Source organism: Mytilus trossulus, chromosome 9 (assembly GCF_036588685.1).
Source record: "Mytilus trossulus isolate FHL-02 chromosome 9, PNRI_Mtr1.1.1.hap1, whole genome shotgun sequence".
Lineage (NCBI taxonomy): Eukaryota > Metazoa > Mollusca > Bivalvia > Mytilida > Mytilidae > Mytilus > Mytilus trossulus.
In genome coordinates, this window is record NC_086381.1 from 15,584,102 (window position 1) to 15,611,213 (window position 27,112).

General features: G+C 31.3%; 1 protein-coding gene across 1 annotated transcript; it reads right to left on the minus strand.

The window, feature by feature from the left end:
• Positions 1 to 84: 84 nt before the first annotated feature.
• LOC134684325 (uncharacterized) lies at positions 85 to 25,045 on the minus strand. The gene is made up of 9 exons (XM_063543613.1): positions 24,921 to 25,045; positions 9,695 to 9,842; positions 8,342 to 8,515; positions 7,905 to 7,994; positions 6,496 to 6,883; positions 5,671 to 5,705; positions 4,526 to 4,600; positions 1,594 to 1,767; positions 85 to 661 (listed from the first exon to the last, which is right to left on the minus strand). Exons 2-9 carry the CDS (start codon positions 9,759 to 9,761, stop codon positions 231 to 233), a joined length of 1,434 nt encoding a protein of 477 aa, XP_063399683.1. The 5' UTR covers positions 9,762 to 9,842; positions 24,921 to 25,045; the 3' UTR covers positions 85 to 230.
• Between the last annotated feature and the right edge of the window lie 2,067 nt (positions 25,046 to 27,112).

The following is a 27,112-nucleotide window of genomic DNA, read 5'->3' on the forward strand; positions in this document are numbered from 1 at the left end:
TGTTTATATACTGCTCATTGAGATTAAGACAATCTGGATACGACAGAAAATTCAAATTGCTGCCCAAGGCAACAAACAATATCAGTGGTTGTTTCATACTTTATCTGATTAATTTTTAAAGGTTTCAATATAGTTTAAATGCCAGACAAATGTGATTGTGTCTTCTGTCTTATATTTCAAGGGCAGTATAAAATAACAATACTATTATATCACATAGTTATCAAAGCATCTCACTTTAAAGTAAAATCCAAGTCATTGTATAATTCGTCGTTTGGTGTTACATGGTCATAGTTAGTATCGAAATGCCTGGCTTGTTTTGGTGTCCGGTTAAGAATATTGTATACTTCTTCTTGTTTGTTCAATATTTTTGGAATATCTGATATACCACTTATGATCTGTCGAAGATCAGACACGACTGTATATGCATTGGCTGGTTTGAAGAATGGTGGTATTTCAGTGACGTCATTAGGTGACATATAAGATTGCGTCATACTGACTTCCGTTGCTTGATTAAGATCTTCATCTCTGATTTCCACGTAATTGTCAATAGTCAAAACCTGATCATTTCTTTTGGAATTTTGTGGCTCCTTTTCCAGGTTGATATCAATGTACGAATAACTACTCACGATCTGTTCTGATGAGCGTTCAACTTGAGCGTTTCCTAAAATAGAGCAATGAACTTGTTATTTATTTTACCATGTCCCTTGACGTACCCAGTCTAGATTGAGTTCATGTGATTCTCTCATTGTTTAGTTGGTTTGTCTCTTCTTGGTCGATTTTACGTGATACAAATCTGGTTTACGACTAAACTTAATATGACGATTAAACAAGCTTTGCTCCGCGCCTGTTATTAGATAAGTTTGGTTTAGATCACATATAAATACCATTTTTTAATTGATAAATGCCACAATGCAATTAAAGACAAATACAAACATCCTACCCGAAAATGGATAGCCACCTTAAGTTGCTCTTCAATTTATTAATCTATGTGAACACTGCATGTAAATCTTTAATTATTTCGACAAGCAACGATTAAAGTAAAAAGCAATGAAACACTCCAACGTAACAAAGAATGCTGTCATAGTCAAAGTACTTAGTCTGCTAATGTATAGTTGTAAATTATTTTATATTTTTATATGCGGATTTTCCCCGACATATTTTAATTTACGACAACTAGACAGTAAAAGATTAAACAAAAACAAAAAAATACAACCTCAGAGACATTTCACGTTTGTCGGTGATAAAAATGTCACTTCTGCTAAGATTCTGTAAACTAGTGTCAATAATAGATGCATTTTATTTACAACATGCGTGTTGTTAATTTCTTAGGCTTTTGGTCGTTTTTATTGAATCTTTCTGTAGTGGTTTGAGGGATTAAGTTCGGTAATGACAATCTTTGTACAATTTACCGTTTTACGGCTACAAATAATACATATGCGAAATGTTAACTTAGTATATCTTCAAGATGTTTTTTTCTTCTATAGCATGAGATTTTATCCATTTCGTTTTAATACTAGATTCTCTTAAATTGCTCTTTTCAGTTTTAATATTAGTTTTTTATTGGCATTACAGAGTAGTGACATTGAATATTACCTTCTACTGTTCGATTAAGATCTGCATCTCTTATTTCCGTGTAATTATCGATAGTAATCGGTTGATTGTTAGATTCAGCAGTTGATGTGTTATTTTCAAAGTTAGTATCAACGTATAAATAACCATTTACAACCTGATCCTGGGTGTTGTCAACCTGAATGTTTTCTGTATTTTCTACATTATAAAAAATAAAACTTATAAAAATTGCAGCATCGGAAGAGCTTTTCTGAATTGATACTTGAAAGCAAAGTTTTAAAACAAAGAACTAAAGAGTTATATGTACAAAGGAACCTTAAAATTATGAGTCAAATTTATTCTTGGTTAATTTTTTAGAATTTGGACCTCGGTTTCTTAATAGTTTCAATATTAACAATGTTTATCAACTGGATATAATTGTAATTGTACCTGCTGTAACAGCTGTTATATTATGAATGCAAGAACAATTATGAAATAATGTAGATACGGGATGAACGTCAAATACAAAATTTCGAATCATAATAACAATTTTAAAAAAGCTTATAAATTCATAAGACTTTAAAAAATAAAGATTTAACTTAATTGTCCAACTAAATCTTTACATCTGATATTTCAACATCAATTTCAATACTTTAAAAAGGGACTTAGGAATATGGAAGAGTAAATTAGTGGGTTACTTTCATGGCAATGTAAGAATTTATTTTAAAATTTAAGAGAAAATGTAATGTATAAGTATAAGTTTAAGACTTTTTAATGTGTAGTCATGCGTAGTCATGTAAAAAGAGTACCAAGGAAGAACGCAAAAGAAACATAACAAAACAACAAAACAAAACAAAACAAAACAAAACAAAACAAATATGCCAAAGATTATATATCCACTAGATGTTGTCTTTTTTCTGGTAACATATTTGTTGAGTTTTTTAGATTGATATTTAAAAAGACAGCTAAATGGGTACTTTTAAAATTGTGTAACTCCAATGATAAGTTTGTTTTGATACTTTTGCATTTCAAGCAGAGTTTCTACAAAAGCTTCTAAAAGACAGTCGTAAATCAAAAGAAAAATATAGTACTACAAGGAAAATTCTAAACGGAAAGTCCCTTAGCAAATGGAAAATCAAAAACTTAATGACAACATACGAATGGATGACAATTGTCATATTCCTGACTTGGTACAAGCATTTCCTTATGTAGAAAATGGTGGATTGAAAATTATTTTTTAAATCTAGTTAATCTCTCACATGCATGACATTGGCATATTATGTTTATATTATATTGACAAAACAAACAGACATACTATGTAAAAGTATCAAATATAAGGGTACAGCAGTCCACGTTGTGTTATAATCGTTATCACTAAAAGAAAATAAGCAAATATGTCAACAAAGATAAACAAAACAGCATAAAGGCAAAGTACATAGGTTCAGAGCCACGTCAAATGGAAATGACCAAAAAAGTTACATAAAAAAATACTGAACTCCGTGGAAAATGCAAAAAACAACAAAAGAAATAATTTACAAAGACAATCCAAGAATACTAGTGCATGTTATTATTATGATAAATAGCTTCAGGACCTAATATCTATATACACCTTGTCGCTATTTAGTCCATTCTGGGAAAAACGGTAATTTATACAACTTCCTGTTTGGGTCACCGGCCGAAAAAAAGAGGTCATCAGTAGTGAGCTGAGGGAGAAAAAAATTTAGAAAGTGATCATCAAGAAACTTTGATATAGTATGGTCCACTTTTTTCGAAATTAAAATTGAAGTAAACAAATATTTTGTTTGAAGTATTTACGATAGTTTAAACAGGTCTCATTAAAAAGTATCATGCATGGTGAATTGTTTAAACAGGGTCCCATATAGCTTCAACTGGATGAAAAAGTTGTGAAATTTTAGAACTTATCCGGAATGGAATAAATAGCGATAAGTTGTAGTCCAAGACCATCGTGTATTTTTTTGTAAAGTTGATACAGAATATTTATCAACAATGTTTCGGTATCTTTCGGTGAACTGTTTAATAAAAAGAATGAGAGTTCCTTGATGCATCAATTCTTTGCTCATACACTAATGACGTTTTACAAAGTGTGAGTAGCAGCTGTAAGCTCTTGGGCTAGGAAATCTTCCTGTAGGAACTCAGACTCATATGAAACGAAAAAAAGGTCGACAAGGAGTGGCACACAATAACTCCCTAAAGGAAATCAATCGTTTTGTTTCAAATTTAACAAATATGTTGTCAATTAAAAATTTCAGCATACCGATCACATGTTCTGTTGTGTAGCATGTTTTGCCTTTTCGTTCACTATTAATCAAATCTGCCGTTTGGAATCCCAAAGTAATAAACGTATAGGGTATTCTACCGCTTTTACGTTGAATAACATGGTGACTTATTTCTTTAAAACGACTTTTCAATTGTTTTTAGAATCAAAATATTGTTAATACCACTGCGCACGCAAGTAAACAGTTTAACAGTATTTCTGAAGACTCTCTTTCACGGACATAATCTTTGTCAATCTAACGGACAATTTTGTAGTCAAACATGCAGATGAAAAATTCTTTTAAACCATTTTCAAGTACCTGTCATTTGTTTTGATGATGTACTATGGCTCAAAATCCCTCATTCAAGTGAGTCCAAACACGGAATGTATGATACTGAGTTAGAACATATAGAATGTTAACTTATATCTTCTTCTGTCATTAATAATGACACATGTGAACTTACAATGATATGGCAAAAAAACTATGAACATCGAATAACATTTCACATAAAAGTTTAAAAACTAAAGACTGAGCAGCACAAACTTTACCAAAACTGGGGATTATTTTATGTGCTTATGAAGAGTGTGAATCGTCCATTGTTTTGTTCATGTAAGAACCAACCGGGCCCAAAGTCGAATTGGACATTTCTCTTTCGAGGAAAAAATATGTTTAGAAAATAACGATTATCAATTGTTACTAACCAAATCTTGTATCAATGCCTTCATAGTCATTTCCACTTCTAGTTCTGGTTCCGTCTGAAAATAACTGGGTTACACCTGAAATGTAAATTTCTTTTATTTGAACTCGTTCTTTTATATACTAGAAAAATCATTATTCATTGAAAAACTAGAGGCTCTCAAGAGCCTGTGTCGCTCACCTTGGTTTATGTGCATATTAAACAATGGACAGATAAATTCATAACAAAATTGATGTTTTGATGATTTTGATGTGTTTGTAGATCTTACTTTACTGAACATTCTTGTTGCTACAATTATCTCTATCTATAATGAACTTGGCCCAGTAATTACAGTGGAAAATATTTTCTAAAAATCTAAAAAAAATTATGAAAAATGCAAAAAAAATACTATAAAGGGCAATAACTCCTAAAGGGGTCAACTGTCCATATCGGTCGTGTTGACTTATTTGTAAATCTTACTTTGCTAAACATTATTGCTGTTTACTGTTTATCTCTATCTATAATAGTATTCAAGATAATAACCAAAAACAGCAAAATTTCCTTAAAATTACCAATTCAGGGGCAGCAACCCAACAACAGGTTGTTGGATTCATCTGAAATTTGCAGTGCAGATAGATCTTGACCTGATAAACAATTTAAATCCATGCCAGATTTGCTCTAAATGCTTTGGTTTTTTAGTTATAAGCCAAAAACTGCATTTTACCCCAATGTTCTATTTTAAGCCATGGCCGCCGTCTTGGTTGGTTGACCGGGTCACTAGATACCCCAATGATGATTGTAGCCAAGTTTGATTTGATTTGGCCCAGTAGTTTCAGAGGAGAAGGTTTTTGTAAAAGTTAACGACGACGGACGACGACGACGGACGACGATTGAAGCAGGACGCAAAGTGATGGGAAAAGCTCACTTGGCCCTTCGGGCCAGGTGAGCTAATAATACGTAAACGTTAATATGTCGAGTATACTTTCCTCAGTTTATAAAATTACATAAAAGGAAATGAAATAAGTTAAAACTGAATTATTAATCAGAACTATGAATCATATTTGTTTTTGAAATTTCTAATTTAATTCTGCTGGCTTTTAAAACAAAATCATAATAGCACTGTACATCATGATCTTATGTAATATTTTCCGGGTACTGCGTTTTACTTACTATTGTCTTGTTCTCTTTCTAAGTGCTTGGTTATACTGTGGAGAAAAAATATGTATATCAATGACACATAGTACTGCATATTATATTATAGTAAAAAAAGAAAAGATCGAAACAGTCACTTCAACAAGAAAAGCAACTATACTCCTATAATCTTTTATTGTTTGTCCATACTGTGTGTTCTGTAAATAAACTGGTGAGACACCTTTATATCTTCATATTTTTGTTCCAGGCCAATTACAACGAAATCTTGTTTTAGGAGTCCTGATTTCGTCGTATTGGTGGATGATCTTTGGTATTCTGTGTTCCATTTATATATCAAAACTGTCTTATACTCTTACAATCTGAACATAGCGTATAGACCCCTTGTATAATATTTAAAGGCTAGAGTTATCTGTCGTGACTTTCTTGATGGAGAGTTGCTACAAAAACTGAAGCTTCTGCATGATAGGTTCCAAATGGCAAAGTTAAGTTATCAATATATAAGTTTTACGAACAGCAACATGATCAGGTTGGACGTCAGGATTGTGAGATTTATAAATTGCCACGCATATGTACCGTTTATCACAACCATAATGCGTTCCTCTTTTCATAGATAATGGCTATATCGAATGGAATGAAACTTGCAACCGCAGTTTAATTTTAATGATCCAAACAACGGGTATCAAATGTGTTTGGACTCTTGTCTGCAAAGTCGAGTATGTTTGCGTAGTATAAAGATTGTTTTTACAATTTTACCGATAACCTCATGGTGTAAATATTGCATTACAAAGATGGTGAGCACTTGAATGCAATATATAATATACTTGTATACAAAACTTTACTTACGATTTGTTCCATTTGTATTTTCTAACAATCAAACACAGGCTTATAACACCCACGATAACAATTACAGTGGATACTATAATGATAATTAGAACTTGTGTTGACATTGGAAATCCGGGCTCATCATTTTCGTTAATTTCTACATCGTGTGTCAAGTTCTTAGTTGACAATACAGTGGACGTTTTAATTGTCGTGTCTCTGTCATAAGTAATTGGTTGTTGTTTAGTAAACTTTATTGTTGGTGGCTGCTTTGTAAGCCTTGTTGATGTAGAGTGTTCAGTAAACTTTGTAGTTAGTGGCTGTCGTGTAAACTTAGTTGTAGAAGAAGAACTTGTAAGCCGTCTTACTGTTGATGTGGGTGATGAAGCAATGCGTCTAGTGGTAGGAACATCTGCAAAAAAAATGATTTTTTAGAATTTCTCATTTTTCTTTCAGTTTTTTTCAGTTTTGTTTTTCTTTTCATGCCTTTATTTGCAATAAGCCGTATTGGATAGCTTAAATTGATGCAGATCTATAGGAATAGTTATTTGTACTTTTTGAATAAAACTATGCATTGATTGGTTAAACACGCAAAATTTATAATGAGAACTTTTGTACGAATGAAGCACGGACATGGATCAGAGACGATGCACATAAGCAGCGCAAGTTGTACATGCACTTTAAATACCACAGCATGTCAATGTATTAACATTGCATCAATAACCAAAGCAACTATATATATAGTGTGTTGGGGGGTTATCGTGAAATATACTTTCATTAACTATATACATAATAAATTATTTATAAACTTCGTGCTTTCAGATATTATTTCTGGATCTTTAAATAAACATCTTTCGTCTTCTTTATTTATTTGAGGATACTGCTCGGCTTAAGTGTGTCCCTTTCTACAATCGGTATAGGTCCTATGGTACACTAAAAGTTTTTTGTAGCAAAAAGTCTACTATAACTTCAAACAGGGCGTAGATTTAAAAACTTTGCATTCTTTTACATTCTGCATTCCGTATCTAGTACATGTATAATTTATGTTTTAGTTAACTGGAGATAAAAACTATAAAGCAGCCATCAGTTTGATAAAATTTATGTTCAAAAGGGCATTAAACAGTGACATCTTTTAATTCCTATCTATTTATAAAATTATTATTCCAGCTTGACTTATTCGTATTCCTTCAATTATTTATACGTCTTTAAAGGGCTGCAAGCATCAAACAGGACAAAGGGGTATTGAACATTCATTAAAACTTTCGCCTTATCTACAATTTGTACTTTAGTGAATGATTTAAGACACAGCTACTGCTTGAACTGGGGAACACTGAACAAACTTTGATTGTACAGTTGTTGTTTTTTTGAATTTTAACAGTAATGCTAAACAAACTTGTATATCGATCAACTCTAAAAAATAATCTACTCTTTACCTGGACATCCAGTAGCTTTATCACAAACTTTGTTGTCACAGCTGCTACACTGCTTTTTGCATGCAATTCCATATTTGCCGGGAACACAATCTGTATAAATTATTTTACCTTAAGTATTTGATTAATATAATCACAATGAATCACAATATATACTATAGATGTGTTCATGGTTACAAAACTTTCTTTTCCTCGATAAATAAACCTTAAACATGTCTATTGAAGTAACGGAACAAGAATGAAGCTTAATTAGTTGTACATAAAATGGTAAACACATTTGTTATTGAAAATTCCTTGAAGGCAAAATATTTTTCTGTTTTTCAACAAAATAAGCGTATTGTCAACGCGTATTGTTGAATCTAATCATTTAAAGATACCAATGCCTAAACAAACACTAAAATTATGATTTTTTTGTTACGTTTATAATTGTTTGTACTTACAACTATTGCACGTTGCTCCTACTAGACCTGGTTGACAAATGCATCCTCCAGTATTTCTTTTGCACACGCCATTTATATACCTTTGTGGATCCTTACAATTTTTTAAACTTGCTTCAGGACATGATGTTGTACAATCACTATAACCCATGCATAGATCAGAACCAGTACCAGGCACTGAAAAATTTGAATCACACATGTGAAATGAACTTCCAATAGATAAACGTTTAGACATTACAACTTAAAGATCATTTGAGCGGAATGAACAAAAATATATTGCAATGGATAGACGACAGATAAATCTTATATTTTCTTCAACTTTAAAAGATATGAAACCGAACATTCAAATGTGTGTAAGCTTTATATAGTGTGAATACATTTATTATGAAAAGAATTTTCTTAGTTATATACATTTACAATTGAGAATGGAAATGGGGAATGTGCCAAAGAGACAACAGACCGGCCATAGAGCAGACAACAGCAGAAGGTCACCAACAGGTCTTCAATGCAAAGAGAATTCTCCCACCCGGAGGCGTCCTTCAGCTGGCCCCTAAACAAATATATACTAGTTCAGTTATAATGAACGCCATCCTAAACTCCAAATTGTACACAAGAAACTAAAAGTTAAAATAATACAAGACTAACAGAGGCTCCTGACTTGGGAAAGGCGCAAAAATGCAGCGGGGTAAAACATGTTTGGGAGATCTCACCCCCCCCCCCCTACCTCTAGCTAATGCAGAAAAATAAACAATACGCACATTAAAATTCTGTTCAAGAGAATTCCGAGTCTAATGTCAGAAGAAGTAACCAAAGAAAATTAAAAAAAATACAATAATCCATAATCCATCGAATACAAGCAGTTACCTGACATGCCATCTCCAGACTTCAGTTAAACTGATTGAAAAACTATGTCTTCATCATATGAATATCAGGCAAAATCCTCCCCGTGAGGGGTTTAGTATCATACCATCATAACTTATATGAAAAGAACATAACCCGTGTCATGCCAATAACTGGTTTTTAAATACATTTGTTTAGTTCCGATGCAAAGACCATATAAGTAAATCAATATTAACGCCAAAATATGCAATGGTTGATGACCTGACACCAGTATCGTAACTATGAGTAACTATGTGTATGTAGCAAAAACTGAAGATGGTAAAAAGACAACACACCACGAAAAGGCAGAAAAGGGTGTGATACACAACCACTGTTCAGTTTAATGCAAATATTTTGCTAAACGATAATACTTATACTTCTACAGTAAATATTTTAAATTGACGCAATTGATAAAAGGAATTTTGATAAATGCATGCAGTTCATTTTTATTGAAACAAAACAAAAAAAGGTACAAACCTTGACTTTGGATTTCAGTAGGTGAAAACAAAACTACACACAGCAGACTGAAAGTGATGAGCTTCATTTTATCTTATATGTTAGATTGGCACTTAAAATATCGCAAAGGAATATGTGATTTATGTACGCAGAACAATGGATTCTTGGTCTGAAAAAAAAAATAAACAGAATTTTAATCAACAAAGCATAGGTATATAAAAAACATTCATGCAAAATGAATAGTAATTTACTGTATTTGCAGCTGGAGCCTTGGTCTATATCTATAATATGTTTATGAATACCTGGATAGTTGTCATCTCAAATATTCAGAACAAAACTTTAGTTTTATAAACTTAACATGTCAGTCAGCTAACTAGTTATGAAATGAAAACATGTTATGAAATATTATATGGACACTTCTTACCAACCACAACATTGAAATTAATATCATTTGTTCAGGAATAAAGAACAGTACAGCCTGAAAAGTTATATTTCAAAACAAAGGTAAATTTCTGTTTTATTCAGGATTAACCTCTGTCAGGATCACTTAAGGTCAGAACTGGTAGAATCAAAACATAAACAGGAGTTTTTAATACAGTATTGGGTAAACATAAATGGGCCCAAATAATTTTGCCTAAACCACTGTTTTATTCGGAATTTGGAATCAAGTTTACATTAAGGCTGATTAATAAAAAAAAAAGGTAAAATAACAGTTATACCGATCTCCAAGGAAAATTCAAAACAGAAAGTTCATTACCAAATTACATGCACATGTTAAATTTATCTATATTAATATGTGGTTAGGTTAGAAATATAAATTAAATAAAGAAAAGACAACTTTCTATCAATTAATACATACTTGACAGTATTTGGAGTGAATAATTTAACGAGGACCAGATAGACAAAGAATTATACATCTGTAGTAATTGTTTCTTGCAACCCTTTTATGTGTCAAAAGATATCTATTCTTCAACTCAGCTAGTATATAATAGACTCGCTTTATTTTAAAACAAAGGTCTGCAACATAAACAGACTTTAAACGGGTATATTAAACGGGTTCATGTCATTTTGGACTAAATATAATTGTAACAAAAAACATAAATAGCTTAAGACGTATTTTTGTACGCTAAGGTTATTATGTAATATGGGAGAATTAGCCAAAATGTAGTCTTTCTAATTTAGCCAAAATGTAGTCTTTCTAATTTAGCCAAAATGTAGTCTTTCTAATTTATCCAAAATGTAGTCTTTCTAATTTAGCCAATATGTCGACTTAACATTGTCTCAAACTTTGCATCTGTTAAGCCCAGTCGATGACATACTGATTTTCGAAGATAAGGAAGCACATGATCCATTGAAGACTTTAAATCACAATCAATTGTAGATAAATCGTTATTAAATCTGATTTATTTTGAGAAATTCCTTTTTGATAGTTGGGGATCAAAACCAAATAGCAAACCTATACAGAGGAAGTTTAGTTTTGAAATGGATGGCATCTTAATGTTTTCACTTGTACCGAAAGTTCGTCGCTCTGAAAATTATAAATTTTGTGCGTGTATATATAAATCCGTGGTTTTTTTAATTAATTTACTGCACATTGATACTGTGAAAAAAGAAAATAACTGAATTGACGATTTCAAAGGAGAATTCTCCGTCAAATGGCAATACTTAAAAGCGCAAACGAATGATATCTCTGTTTGGGTATTTCCTTTTACAAAAAAAATGATGCATTAAACATGGTTTTATAGCTAGCTAAACCTATCCCTCTCACTTATGTTACAGTCGCATAGAAATCCTCACATGGACAAGAATATGTTAAAAAAAAAGACATTAGACCCAAAAATGTCAACAATTGAGGTACAGCAATCAACATTGTGTTATTATCTTGCCAATTATGTATGTATGTATTTGAAATATTTTGTCAACGGGAACAATATACATATACAGTCTCGTAACACACATATTTTCATATATTTCAAATTCATCTTAAGAATAGTGCACTGACTACTATAGTGATTTGAAAATTAAGGAAACAGTAGTTTACTGCTGTTCAAAACTCACAAATCGATTTATTAAAAACAAATCATAGGGAAACACTTCGACTATAACAGAAAAACAACGGAATACAGAAATTCAGAACAGCTACAAAACAAACGCCATCATCAATAAGAACGGACTATTTGAAAACAACTGTTTTAATCATGGTATCTATGATGAGTTTATTTACAACCACTGGGTCGATGCCACTGCTGGTGGAGATTTTTTCCTCGAAGGTATCACCAGTCAAGTAATCAGCACTTCTATGTTGACTTGAGTTATCATTGATATGTTCATAATAATAAATTAGCTGTTAACAAAACTTTGAAATACTTTTTGAAATACCAAGGCTTTTATACCACAGGAATAAATTACCTTTAGTAGTCCGCTGTATTCGGCCAAACTTTTAGGAATTTTTGGTCTTCAATGCTCTTCAACTTCGAGCTTTGTTTCGCCTTTCAAACATTTTTTTTTTATTCGAGCGTCACTGATGAGTCTTTTGTAGACGTGTGAATATAAAATTCTTATCCTGGTATCTTTGATGAGTTATTTTTTCGTCACTTCGAACAGGAGTTTTTAGGAAACAAATGACGGGTTGAACCTACAGTTATAGATTGCCCAAAAAAACCAGACATTTGACAACTTAAAACTTAAACGATACTGATACTCACTTTTAAATAGTATTGGCGATACGTGTTTCATAAGTGAACTAAAGTACTCTAAATTATACATATATCGTGGATATAAACATGATTTCAATGACCTTCCTAACAGGAACTCATCCACTTGAAATCAATATGCACAGTATGATAATACTACCGTACTTACAACATCTTTTAATTACTTACTCAATGAGGTGATCAATTTAGGTATTATTTTACGTAGGACATGTTTAAGTGTCGTGATTAAACTCTTATTCATAATTTTTCACGTAATGCGTTTTAAATGTAAGAGCACAAGTGTGCCGGGTAAATCAAAGCGCACTCATTTGCCGGCGAACGTGATATTTTGTAAGTTTTTCAAAGTCAACTCAACAAATTATTTAATATGTATCTCTATTGATCAGTGCTTTTTTCTTCCGTTCTCATTTTACATTCTTTTTCTATGAATGCTTATATTACTAAATAGTTTTAATGATTGTATAGTCGTATTTTTAACCTATAATAGAATCTGTAAGTCGGTTTTCCTAGTATTGTATCAGTTTATTGAATAATACTGTTTCCTTCAAAAGCAGGTGTAGTTATAGACGAATTGCACCAAACACGCTTATCTAAAGCTTAGGGGGGGAAATGTAAGATATAAGTGGAGATCAAAATGGCAACCACTTATCATAAGTATTGAGAAACTAAGTTCAATGTCGGAAACTTTTGTGTAACTGTTCAAACGAATTGAAAGCAAATAAAAAAGTTATTCCTGCTTTTTTTTCGGTTAGTATTTTAATCAATGATTATTTCATATATATCCGAGACAAATACTTCTAGCAAGACCTGTCTTAAAAATTAACTATAACGTAGATTGTATATAACAAATATCTTTACACGATTCCTTGTCACCGATGTCGGACGAGAAGGCAGAAGTAGCACATACTGATTGGAATGTGGATGGTAAAATGTTGCAAAAGAATTGTAGCGACAATGAAAAAAATAATTATAAAAATAGTAAAAATGACCTCCTAAAATTTGTCTAAAAAGTGAAGTGTTGTTCACAATACTAACAATGACCACTGACCCTTTCCTCGATCTTGATATCTATATCACTAACGGAAAGTGTAATACTAAAATGTATGATAAAAGAGATAATTTTTCATTTCCTATCGTTAATTATCCATTTTTATATGGTGATGTTCCCTTGTCACCATCTCATGGTGTTTATATATCCAAACTTGTACGATTCGCTCGTGTATGCAACAATGTTTTAGATTTTAACGAAAGAAATTTATGTATTACTGAAAAACTATTACACCAGGGTTTTCGATATCACAAACTAGTCAAAACATTTACTAAATTTTATCATCGGTATAAGGACATCATTCGTAAATATAGCTCAACATGCAGACTTCTTATACGTTAAGGTTTTTCACATCCAATTTTTTATGGAAATATTTTTTATAAAGCACAAAGGTGTCAGTAACAAACAAAACCTTTGAATAGACTTATTAAGAAGGGATATAGTTACGATACTGTTGTCAGGTCATTAAAGATTGCATATTTTGGAGTTAATATTGATTCACTTAAAGGGTCTTTGCGTCGGAACTAAACACATTTATTCAAAAACCAGTTGTTGGCATGACTCGGGTTATGTTATTCTCATATATTTTATGATGGTATGATACTAAACCCCTAACGGGAAGGATTGTGCCTGATGCTCATATGATGAAATCATAATCTTTCAGTCAGTTTAATTGAAGTCTGGAGCTGGCATGTCAGTTAACTGCTAGTAGTCTGTTGTCATTTATGTATTATTGTTATTTTGTTTATTTTCTGTGGTTACTTCTTCTGACATCAGACTCGGACTTCTCTTGAACTGAATTTTAATGTGCGTATTGTTATGTGTTTACTTTTCTACATTAGCTAGAGGTATAGGGGGGGTTGAGATATCAAAAACATATTTAACTCCGCCGCATTTTTGCGCCTGTCCCAAGTCAGGAGCCTCTGGCCTTTGTTAGTCTTGTATTATTATAATTTTAGTTTCTTGTGTACAATTTGGAAATTAGTATGGCGTTCAATATTACTGAACTAGTATATATTTGTTTAGGGGCCAGTTGAAGGACGCCTCCTGGTGCGGGAATTTCTCGCTACATTGAAGACCTGTTGGTGACCTTCTGTTGTTGTTTTTTTCTACGGTCGGGTTGTTGTCTCTTTGACACATTCCCCATTTCCATTCTCAATTTTATTATTCAATTATTAACAACCAGAAAGCAACCCCAAAACACATCTTAGGTCTACAAAAAAGTAATTTTAAAAAATATCAAAGTCTAAAAAAAATTCGAACGGAAAGTCTCTTATCAATTGTCAAAATTGAAGGCACAAAAACATCAAATGAATGGACTTAAAGTAGTGAACATATTTTGATTTCAGTAAACATATTTTGATTTCCAAATCATGTGTCGTTTATTTAATGTGGTTTTTTTTACTTAATTAACGACAGATTGTCAAGATGGACACACTTCCATATGTCATCTACAATTTATCGAGAGAATTTTGAAATTATCTGTTTTCTAAAAATATTTTTTTAGTCATGATCAATTTAATTCATTACAATTAGCAACACCAAATTAAGAATTTTACTATTATTTTAACATTAGAAATTATTTTACCTTTATTGTTTATGAAGCTGTTCGTCTTGAAGTATACCTTTCAGCGAAGCAATAGATATTTTGATGTGAGCTGTGCGCTTCTATATAAAACTCTGACATGTTATATTTCAATATAGTAAGCATTTAAGATCGCTTTCAGTGAATTTGTTTCTGATGATTGGTTAACACATAGAATGCTGTTTCTTTTCTATGTATTCCTTTTTTGGGGGAAAAGGCGATAAGGAATTAATCGATATGCCCTTATCGATAATATGCTGTCTGTCGTTGACTCAAATATTATTTTATTCATACTAAATAGCTTTATTTTTATATTGAATAATTATGAATCTTTTCATACTTTCCTTTATACATTTCTAAATAGATTTCACACGACAACACTATTAAATAAAGCAGAAAACATTTCCTTATACATATTTCATATTAAAATGTGTGTAAAAAAAACGATACATATAAGAAAACAATTACACATTTTAGTGTGTAATAAGAAAGGTGAAGCTCACACTATAGGACGTATATATTAAGGAATGATATTAGATCTTATTTTTTAAAACAAGAAGTAAGCCCAGAAAGATTAAAAACAAAATAATTATAAACTTTTCAGATGTTATATAACTATGGCATAGACACTGGGTGTTGAATACAGTATATTTTGATACATATTTCTATGATGACATTTATATACAGAATTTGCTTAAAGTGTTGTTGAAATGTTTGATGAACACTTTTCTAGTTTAACCCACCGTTGTTTTCTTCTTCACTTATGACATCAATAAAATTCCACACTATTCAGTGAGTTTTGATCTGAAATGACCAACACGACAGGTGCTAAGGAACATTCATGACGGGGAAACCCCTTATAGTAACCATATCAAACTGTATCAACCTACGGAACGAGAGTGGAAAAAAATGCTATTTTTCTGACGATACAGACATTTTCCGAAAAGAAGATGGGAGAGAAGGAAAGTCTTATTTTATAGCTGGCAAATAAGAACGTCTATCCTATCTGAAGCCACGCACCTCACAAACATCTGCAGAGAAAATGAAAGCTGGTCCAACAACGTTTGTGAGTAATTATTTGTTTGATCGTTTTCTTTCTCTTTTTCTAAACGAAAATATTACCGGCATAATTATCTCGATCGACCAAATCTTCTTTCCTTTACATTTCAAACAGGAGGAAACAGTTCCGTGTAAAATTGTCATAAAAATTGTGTGTACAAATATCCTGATGGAGTTATGGCCCTTGAACCAAGGTGATTAGTGTTTCATAGCTCCGCAAAAAAGTGAATTTTTGAAAGATTGCAGCTAATAGTATGGTATGAATTGTTGAAAACTGTATGCAATACATGTTTACATTCCTTTTGAGACTAAAACATTCAAAAACGGACAAATAGTTTAGTATTTATCGATGTGTAAAGACAAAAAAAATCCAAACGAAGAAAACAAAATGGCCACCTCTTATGCCGAAGCAGCTAGAGATGAAAACAGATACAAAAACAAAAATGATGACTGCAAGATTGGTAATGTCAAACCAATATTTCTTCTCGAAACAGATGTATTTGGTGAACATGATATGAATCATTTAGGTCAACGCCCATTCCTACTAAATATAGAGGTATATCGAGCAATAGAAGAGCAGGTACCAGTTAGAGCTTTAATTGGGTTACAGAGAGTTCGAGGCATCTGGCGAATATATTTCGACAATGAACAAGACAAAAAAGAACTACTGTCATTGGGGTTAACCATCAGAAGAAAATCAATAACCCTGTACTTGAGAAACCCAAAAGTAACCATGAATGAAGAACCAAATGCTATAAAGGTACGAGTCAAAAATGTTCCTCTATCAGCAGATGACGACCAAATCCTAAGAACTCTTGAAACCTCAGTTAGCAAGTGTGAGATAATCACTCACTCTAGGGAAAGATTGAGAATTGACAATCTAGTAACAAACTGCAGAACAGGTGATAGGATAGTCATATGCAAACCTTTTGATCCGCCGCTGCCGAGGTCGATGAAAATAGGCAATTATTGGGCTACTATTAGCCATTTTGGCCAAGCATCTACAAGCAGACCTAATATGAAATGTAGTAAGTGTCTAGATGAAGGGCACACAGCAAACAATTGTCCAAACGGATGGAAGTGTAAAAAATGTGGTCAGCTAGGACATAGACAATATGAGTGTGAAGAGCATTCTGATGTTGAAGTTGAGGAAGAAGGCAATACATATATGACCAACATGGAGAGTGTCTGCAATTCAGACATTTTCCATGAAAGTGAAAATGATATACAGACCAATCAACAAACTGAAGATAATGATGAGTCATTCCAGGATAGTGATGTCGATTCCAAATGCACGACAAAACCTCTCCTGAATACCAAGGGTAGAAGTAGGTCAGAGATTGACACGGAACATTCGCATTTGAACCTTGGTACTCAGGAAAGTAAGTCCGCTGGAAAAGACAATTCCCAACAGCATAAGGAAAAACAGAAAATCAATAAAAGTGTTGACAGAAGACCAGGTATCTCGAGGTATTTGACAACAAGACCTAGTAATGATCAGAGTGACAATACAAATAGCACACCTAAACAGTCAAAAACAAAGAACATTGAAAAATCGCCAGTAACCCCAACAGAGAATCTGCATGACGCAACACGAGATGAGGCTGCTAAGAAGCCAAAAAAGAGACGCTAATTTAATAGCTGTTATTAAATCAAAATACAAAATATAAGACTATAGAACTCTTTTATTTTAAATTATGAAAAAAAAATAAAAAAAATGCATTTTGTCAATCATATTTTTCACAAAACAGTATGTATAGCACTGATTTCATTTATTTTTAACTGTATATATTATTCGAGATATGTCTCAAAATGTTTGTTGTTATGTGACACAGCTGATGAAGGTTGTCCACTTAAAATATTCAGACTGACAGATAGTCTAATCAATTCCAATAATGAAGATTATAAATGGTCTGTTCTTCATGAAAGTTTTATCCTGAAAAAGAAAAAGACAAATAAAAATAAAAAATACATTAATGTATGTGTATTTAATAAAGTAGAATTTTTTTTTATTGTGTACTAGTAGAGAATCTAGATATGTGCATGATAATATTTATGTCATGTTACTATAATATTAAATTAAAGTATTTACCATCTGCTACTAAATATCCTGATCCAGAAAACATATTAATTCATCTTGAAACGTCTCCATCAAAAACGGATGAAATAACCTTGACCAGTAATTCTATAAATACTTTAACGTTAAGGTCAAAATATAGAACGTATACAACTAAAAGTAGAGAGAACCTGGACAGCGAAAGTCTAAAACTATTGCAAAACAAACATCATATGCTTGACGAATATAATCATCATGCGAATAGGTTATCAATGCTAATTATGGAAAAGATCGATAACATAATACATTTTACGGTACGGGAAAATAAACTGCTAAAAATATTGTTTAGGAATACACCGACTATAAACATAGAGATAGTAAACAAAGCGGTATTATTTGAGAAAAAAACAAACACAGACCGAAATTCATCGTTTAAATACCCACGATCTGAAAAAACAATCGTAATCAGTGAGGCGTATAACGGTATTTCTCAGGTAAAACAAATGTTATATCAGAATGTAAACTGTCCTATAAATAATTCTTCTTGGAAAGAAACAAGACTAAAAGAATTTAGTTTTAAGTCAGTCAAAAGAAATAACAAAATAATAATAAATAAAATCAATACCAAATGCCTCATTATTAATGGTAAGAAAGATAACTCACCATGCTATTGTATGAAATTTAAAATATCCAACTATAAACCACCATGAAAAACTATTTGCACATCTGTACGGTCAATGCTAATGGCCTACAGCAACCTGAAAAAATAAATAAAATAGTAAGTTGGGCAAATCAACAAAAATGTGATATAATTTTTATACAGGAAACTCATTTTACTAAACAAATGGAAGATACTTTGTTTAAAGAACTTGGTAAAAACATTTTCAGAAGTGATGGTACCAGTAATTCACGTGGAGTAGCAATATGGATAAAAGATAGAATTAATTTTAAAATTATTGATGAGCATAAAGATTCTGATGGCAGATTTATTTTAATTAATATTGAAATAAATGAAAACATTTACACGCTAGTAAATATCTATGCTCCAAATAGATCAAGAGAAAGAAATAGTTTTTTCAAAACAGTTAAATCAAATATAAATAAATATGGATTAGGTCAAACAATTCTTGGGGGAGATTTTAACGACATCTGGTCATTAATTGATACAAAAAATAAAACTAAATCCTCTAAAAAATTTGATAAACCAGTAACAGGTTTAAAAGGGCTTATAAAATCATGTAAATTGATAGACATTTGGAGAAGTAGAAATAAAAATCTAAGGCAATTCACGTGGTGTAGAAAAGATAGATCAGAAGCCACCAGAATTGATTACTTTCTGATTTCAAAAGAAGTACAAAAAAATTGTAAAAGCTGTGATATTAGACCTCTAGTACAGAAAATAACTGACCATAATGCAGTATCTTTGAAAATTAATACTGAAAGAGGAAATAAGGGGCGTGGCTACTGGAAATTAAACTCCAGTGTTTTAAATAATGATGACTATGTAAATGAAATAAACAAATTAATAAACAGATATGAAAACGAATCAATTAACTGTGATGATTTAGGGATACTATGGGACAATTTGAAAATAGAGGTAAGAGATGCAAGTTTAGACTATTGTAAAAGAAAAGCCAAATTTAAAAAAGATAAAATAAATATCCTAGAAAAACAACTAAATGATCTCAATAATAAAGCAAATAATGGTACAGATGTTAATCATATATTACAAAAAGAAATTGAGAATTTGGAAAATGATCTAGATTGTTTATATAAAGACAAAATTAAAGGTCAAAAAATAAGATCAAGGGTAAAGTGGTTCGAAGAAGGGGAAAAAAATAGTGCATACTTTTTGGGACTAGAAAAAAGTCGTCAAACAAAAAAGATTATAACTGAACTATATGATGAAAATGGGATTCCAACAACTGATCAAGATGAAATTCTAAATCTACAAGTGAAATATTACAAAAAACTTTATGAGTCTACTAATCCTTGTGAAAATGAAGTTAAAACATATATTAATGAAACAAAATTAACAAAAACGCTTAAAGATTCCGATAGTAATCAATGTGAAGGGAAAGTAACAGAAATTGAATGCACTGATGCAATTTTTAAAATGAAGCTTAATAAATCCCCTGGTCTTGATGGACTGACAGTGGAATTTTATAGGCAATTTTGGACAAGCCTTAAACATATTGTTGTCAAAGTATTTAATTATAATTATGAAAAAAAAGAACTTACAAACTCACAAAAGAAAGGTGCAATTTCACTAATTTTTAAAAAAAATGATCCTCTTTCATTAGATAATTATCGTCCCATAACTTTATTAAACATTGATACTAAACTATTAGCTTATGTATTAGCTCAGAGACTTAAAAAAGTACTACCATCCATTATTAGTCTAGATCAAACAGGATATGTTAAAAATAGATATATTGGTTTTAACATCAGACAAATTCAAGATATAATAGATTATTCTGAGAAATTTAATATAGAAGGAGCAATCCTTTTCTTAGATTTTAGTAAAGCTTTTGACTCACTAGAATGGACTTTTATGACGGAAACACTGAAACGGTTTGGATTTAAAAGTAGCTTTATCAGATGGGTGGAAACTATGTATAACGACATTAAGGGATGTATCTTAAATAACGGGTGGGTCTCAGGTCCGTTTAAAATATTTCGAGGGATACGACAAGGGTGTCCGATTTCAGCGTTACTTTTTGTTATAACAGTAGAATTAATGGCAATAAGACTTAGAAGTAATAAAGATTTTAAAGGTATAAAAATTACATTAGATGGGAAATCTTGTAATTTAAAAATTTGTCAATTGGCTGATGATACAACACTTTTTCTTCAGTCAAGGAAAGAAATAAGTTTAGCTCTCAGTATAATTGAAACATTTGGAAGTTTTTCAGGGCTTAAGCTAAATAGAAATAAAACTGAAGGGGTATGGTTAGGACGACTAAAAAGTTCAAAAGATAAATATGAAAATATAAATTGGACCGACAAACCAATCAAAAGCCTTGGAATATATTTTGGGTATGACAAAAAAGAGTGTCAAACATTAAATATTGAAAAAGTGTTGGACAAATTAACGAAACTTGTAGAAAGATGGGCAAAAAGAAAGTTAACAATACTTGGAAAAATATTAGTAGTAAAAGCTCTTCTTCTACCAAATATAACCTACATTGCGACTAATAGTGTCATTACTAAAGAAAATCTACAAAATATAAATAAAATCTTATATAAATTCATTTGGAACGGAGGAAAAGATAAAATAAAAAGGTCAATAATAACAAAAAACTTCGCAGAAGGGGGGTTAAAAATGATTGATATAGAATCCTATATAAAATCTATACATTTAAAATGGATTATAAAAATATTAAAATCAGAAAGTGCAAATTGGTCTGTATTATCAAAACTATACTTTAATAAATTTGGAAAAAACCTTCTTATTTTTAAGATGAATGTGAATAACACAAAATTGCTAGATAAAAACATATGGAACAGTACACCAACCTTCTATCAAGAGATGATAAAAACATGGATAAATGTAAATAATTGTGAAAACAAACATCATGATCAAATCAATAATTATTTAGAAATCAGAAAACAAGTTATATGGGGAAACAAATTCATAAAATTTCAAGGAAAATGTCTGTTCTTTGATAACTGGATTGATAGTAACATACTATATATAAATGACATAATAGATAAAAGAGGAAATATATCAGAAGAAACGATTATTTCAAAATTAAGAAATAAAAGGAATTGGATTTCTGAATTCTCAAAACTAAAAAAATCCATACCAAAGCAATGGACGGACAAATTAAAATCAGAAGAATCAATCAAAACAAAAGTCCATATCAACCGAACAAAAACTAAACTTAGAGATTGTAATGATGTTCTAACTATTAATGCTAAAAACATATACAACTTAGTATTAAGTGTGTCAAAAACAGAAATACCAGTAGGATTTTTCAAATGGGAAAGAGTCTTAGGCAAAGGGAGACTAATAAATGAATTTAAAGACTCTATTAAATTTAATTTTGAATATCTTAAAGATAATAAAATAAAAATGTTTAGGTGGAAATTAATGCACTTTATTTTGCCAAATGAGGTGTTGCTTTTTCAGTGGAAAATTTCACAAAACAATTTGTGTTCATATTGCAATGAAATAGATAATTATAATCATTTTTTCATTACATGTTCATATCATAAAACATTCTGGAAATCAATGAAAGTTTTACTCAAAAAAGTCTTCATAGGCGAACATGTGATAAGTCTTCATTCGTTGGTTATAGGATACAAAATTCATGACAATGTATATTATGCGCTAAATCATTTGCTTAGCTTAATGTTCTTTTCAGTCTATAAATCACATTATGTTTCCAATAAAAAAAACAAAGCAGTAGACACCTTAAAAATTTTTGAATATGAGGTAGAAAATACTGTAGAATTATATAGGATGACCAATACAGAGATCAGTAGTTTATTTACAAAGGTGTTGAATATTTCGAAGTATAAAAATGAAGTCATTTTATAGTTAACTTAAGCGACATGTATAGAAAAAAAAACAGATGTTATAAATCTAGAGTATGTGATTGCATGTGTGTTTTTTTTCTTCCTTTATTATAAATGTACTATGCAAGTAATTATCTGTAAGTGCTATGCCTAAGGTGTGAGTATGTGTGAAAGGTATGGAAAGAAATTTGTTTGTAAAATTTATCATGTGGCAATGAACAAGAATGACTGTAAGCGCAGAAGTTTGTGTGTACAGTAATTATTACTATAATGTATGAATGATAATGTGGGTAAATCAGATATATTAGTGTGTAGGTGTGTGTGTGTGTCTTTGTCAATATATAGGTACTTCGACACGTGTACACTAAATATGTGTGTATTGTTTACAAACTTATACAGGTAAACTATAAAGGTCACGACACGATACTTATCTAGGTCAAATCAATAACAAATTTAATAAAGATTGAATGTCATCTATGAAAAATATATTTACACTCCAACTTACCTTTACGCAATAGTATTCCAAGCTTTTAAAACCACGTCGAAATTAATAATCCAAATTCACGAAACACTTCAAAAAATATTGTCCAAACACGAGGATAAGAAAAGTCGTGTGAGGTCACTTGACCGCAATTTATCTTTGATTAAATAATAAAAGAACCTAAAAAGTCATTCCGGATGAACGATCAAATTCCGTAAAACAATTATTGTGTGTAGATATTTTTTATATGAATATATCTGAAGATAATTTAAGTTATGTAGAAAAGACTATTGTAACAAATATAATAATAGTTTAATGTGTGAATTAAAACAATGTAATTTATTAGTTAATTTTACTGAATATTATCCCTGGGTATTCAGTTGTAATCTAACAGGGAAACTTGATGAAATGCTGTACACCAAGTTTAATTGTTAAACAGCAATATGTGCAATAAAGAATCAATTAGAGTGTTAAAAAAAAAAAGATATGTATATCAGAAAACAACTCCAAGATATGCTTACCATTTCGAATCACCTGACACCATTCCCAGTTTTAGGTGGGGTTCGTGTTTTTTATTCTTTTAGTTTTCTATGGTGTGTCTTGTGTACTTTCATTTTGTCTGTTTGTCATTTTTCCTTTTGTGAGCAATGGTGTTGTCTGTTTGTTTTCGATCTATGTATCCTTCTCCACTGTCTTATAAGTGTTATACGAAAAAAGTTTTATAAACCCGGAAATGATTAAAACAAAACAATTAGAAACTTTTCAGCTTTTACAGCAGAAAAAACATGTCCTTATTCAATTGTCATAAATGTGTGAAAAAAATCACGATACATATAACATGTATAAGAATACAACATTTAAGTGTGTTATTAGGAAGGTAAAGTTCACATTATGGGACGTATAAATTTAGGAATGATATTAAATCTTATATTTCAAACGCTAAGTAAGCCCGGAAAGGATGAAAACAAAACATTTATAAACTTTTCAGTTTTATATGACGAGGTCAAAGACTGTTAGATGTTGAATGTAATGTATTTCTATAAATATATATCCATGATAAAATTTATGTACAGAATTTGTTTAACATATTGTTGAAATAGTTGATGAACACGTTTCCAGTACAACTCTGTTCTTCCTGTATCACATCCCCAACATTAACCACTTATCAGAGAGTTTAATCCACTAGGCAAAAAAGTCATAACAAAAATACCAAGGAAAAGGGAAAGTCCATAAAACCTGACATAACTAAACTTGTCAACCAATAGAACGAGTGGAGAACAGTTGTCAACCAATAGAAACAGTTGACATTTTATCAATTTGATTTCCTGGTTAAGTATCTTGTCCCCCTTTTCTAATAACGAACAAAACTGTATCTATTTTAATATGGGAGTGAAAAGCGACCTAGTACATTTCGCTCGAACTGAAAAAAAAATAAACCAAACAAAAAGAGCTTTATTACAGCAAAAGCAATTGACAAATACATATCACAGCTGGAAAATATATGTCAATATGTAAAAAAAAAACGTGTTGGGAATACCACACAGATGGTTCAATTAACTGTACTAAATAAAAGCTACCATACGATATCTCCGTATTCTTACATTTTGATCATAGTAAATAGTATCGCTAGTCTACAAATGCATTTACAGTGCTGTTGTTCCATATTATAATGTTTGAAAATAACACAACTCGTTCAAAACCAAAAATGACAAGAAAGAATCAACTAGTATAATAAAAAATGTCAATATATAGTTAATAAGATAGGTCAGTGTGGTCTTACCTTAATAGTGCATTAAAACTGTACAGAATACGACCACTGGTTGTTTAGATAATTTCTCTATTTAAAATAGTGGTCCATATTAAAATAGATTATGTCATCCTATATGTCCGATGAATCAGAAAGGACCAATTGTTTAGCTACAGGAAATTGTACTTCATGAAGCAATATTAATATAAATAAAACTCTATTTTGAACAAGTAACATTAAGTGTGACCGTATATGTAAATTATTTTTCATTTTAGTATTTTCAATAAGGAAAAAAGGTTCTCAATTTTCAATTTAAAGATTGTTAACATCAATACACTGTTTTTGCAAGTTATCTTAAAACATTGAACCTGCTTCTAACATCAGTCATCTGATAAAAAAAAAAAAAAAAGAACTTTATTGCAAATGAGGAAAAAGGTATGTTAAAGATTTGCAACCTAAACCAATGAATGCTTCTAGAATCGTCGACTTTATGAGCTGTTTATTGTTCTACACTAATAGAATCATATTCAAAACAGTGTGGTCCTGGCCATTGATTGACGACCTAAATTATCCCATTGACTGGGACAGATTAGGCGAACGTTTGTCTGTAACGACCATTGCTTACTTATTATAGAATTTAAACTGTGGGGTCACCAAAGGTTCTTAACGCCTTTAATAATAAAATAATTCGAAAAATTATTCAGGAATAACCTTTATGTTTTGATTTATATTATTGATATAAATCAACACATCGTATTATTCCGGATTCGTTTTTCGAATTGCTTTATTTAGGTGTTGAGAACCTTTGGTGACCCCACAGATTCAGTGTCTTTAACAAGTACATAGTGAGCAGTGATTGTTACCGACAAACATTCACCTAATCTGTCCCAGTCAATGAGATAATTTGGGTCGTCAATCAGTGGCCAGGACCACACTGTTTTGAATATGATTCTATATAGCGAGTTGTACTTCAGAATATAATTTATACATCAACAGTTAAGGACGACACAATGCGCGGATAATTTAATTTCAATGTAATATATTTTCATATATGAAAGCGCTAGATATTTTAACGAGCTGTTATTATATGCTGTTAAATATAGTCTGCGGGTTTCATATTTCAATACATATATTATTTACGCCGTCGTATTTATTAACTTTTACAACAATATCTCAGTAGCATGAGTTCGAATCCCAGCCAGGGAAGAACAAAAAAATGCTATCGCAAATCTACTTTCGCAAATTTACAGATTTTAAATTGTTGTGCTGATATTTTTACGACATATATATATATATATATATATATTCAGAATGTGTTTTAGCATTGAATCACTATAACTGGTGATACGATGGATAAACTATGTCGTAGAGTTGTCACTGGTTCAGATGTACTTATAATATAATTATTTCTGTGAATGCATTCTACATTAATATTTACAATACTCTACGAAAGATAAATCAGGTGGTCTGCATACATTTTATCATTATGCCTAATATATCATATTCTGTGTTTCGACGCTAGATTAAAAGAGGGACGAAAGATACCAAAAGGGACAGTCAAACTCATAAATCTAAAACAAACTGACAACGCCATGGCTAAAAATGAAAAGACAAACATACAAACAATAGTACACATGACACAACATAGAAAACCAAAGAATAAACAACACGAACCCCATCAAAAACTGGGGGTGATCTCAGGTGCTCCGGAAGGGTAAGCAGATCCTGCTTCACATGTGGCACCCGTCGTGTTGCTTATGTGATATCAAATCCGGTAAATAGTTTAATTCGGTAGGTCACATTCACGAAAGGGATGTGGATGATTGTAGTTACGCCGTAAGGAACATATCCGATATCATTTGTGAAACGGTTATTCCTTAACGGTCAACCAACTCGTGATGGCGTCCGTAAAATTTACGAAGGAATGATTTCAACTTCATCTTTTGAAACTCTTGGTTTAGTAGCTTCCTTGTGAGCAGCAACCCTCTATCAAGAAAATCATGATAGGAAATGCAAGCAAGGGAATATCGTATCAATTGGGAGATATATACCCCGTATGCAGGTGCTGCTAGAATGTTGCTACTTAAAAATTGAAAGTTCGCAATTGGAAAGCTGAACTCATCTCTTTTGTCGTAAAGTTATGTTTTCAACCGACCCTCATTGTCAATTTCTAGATGTAAGTCAAGATATTAAACCGACTTAACTTTATCTGTAGTATCCTTTAT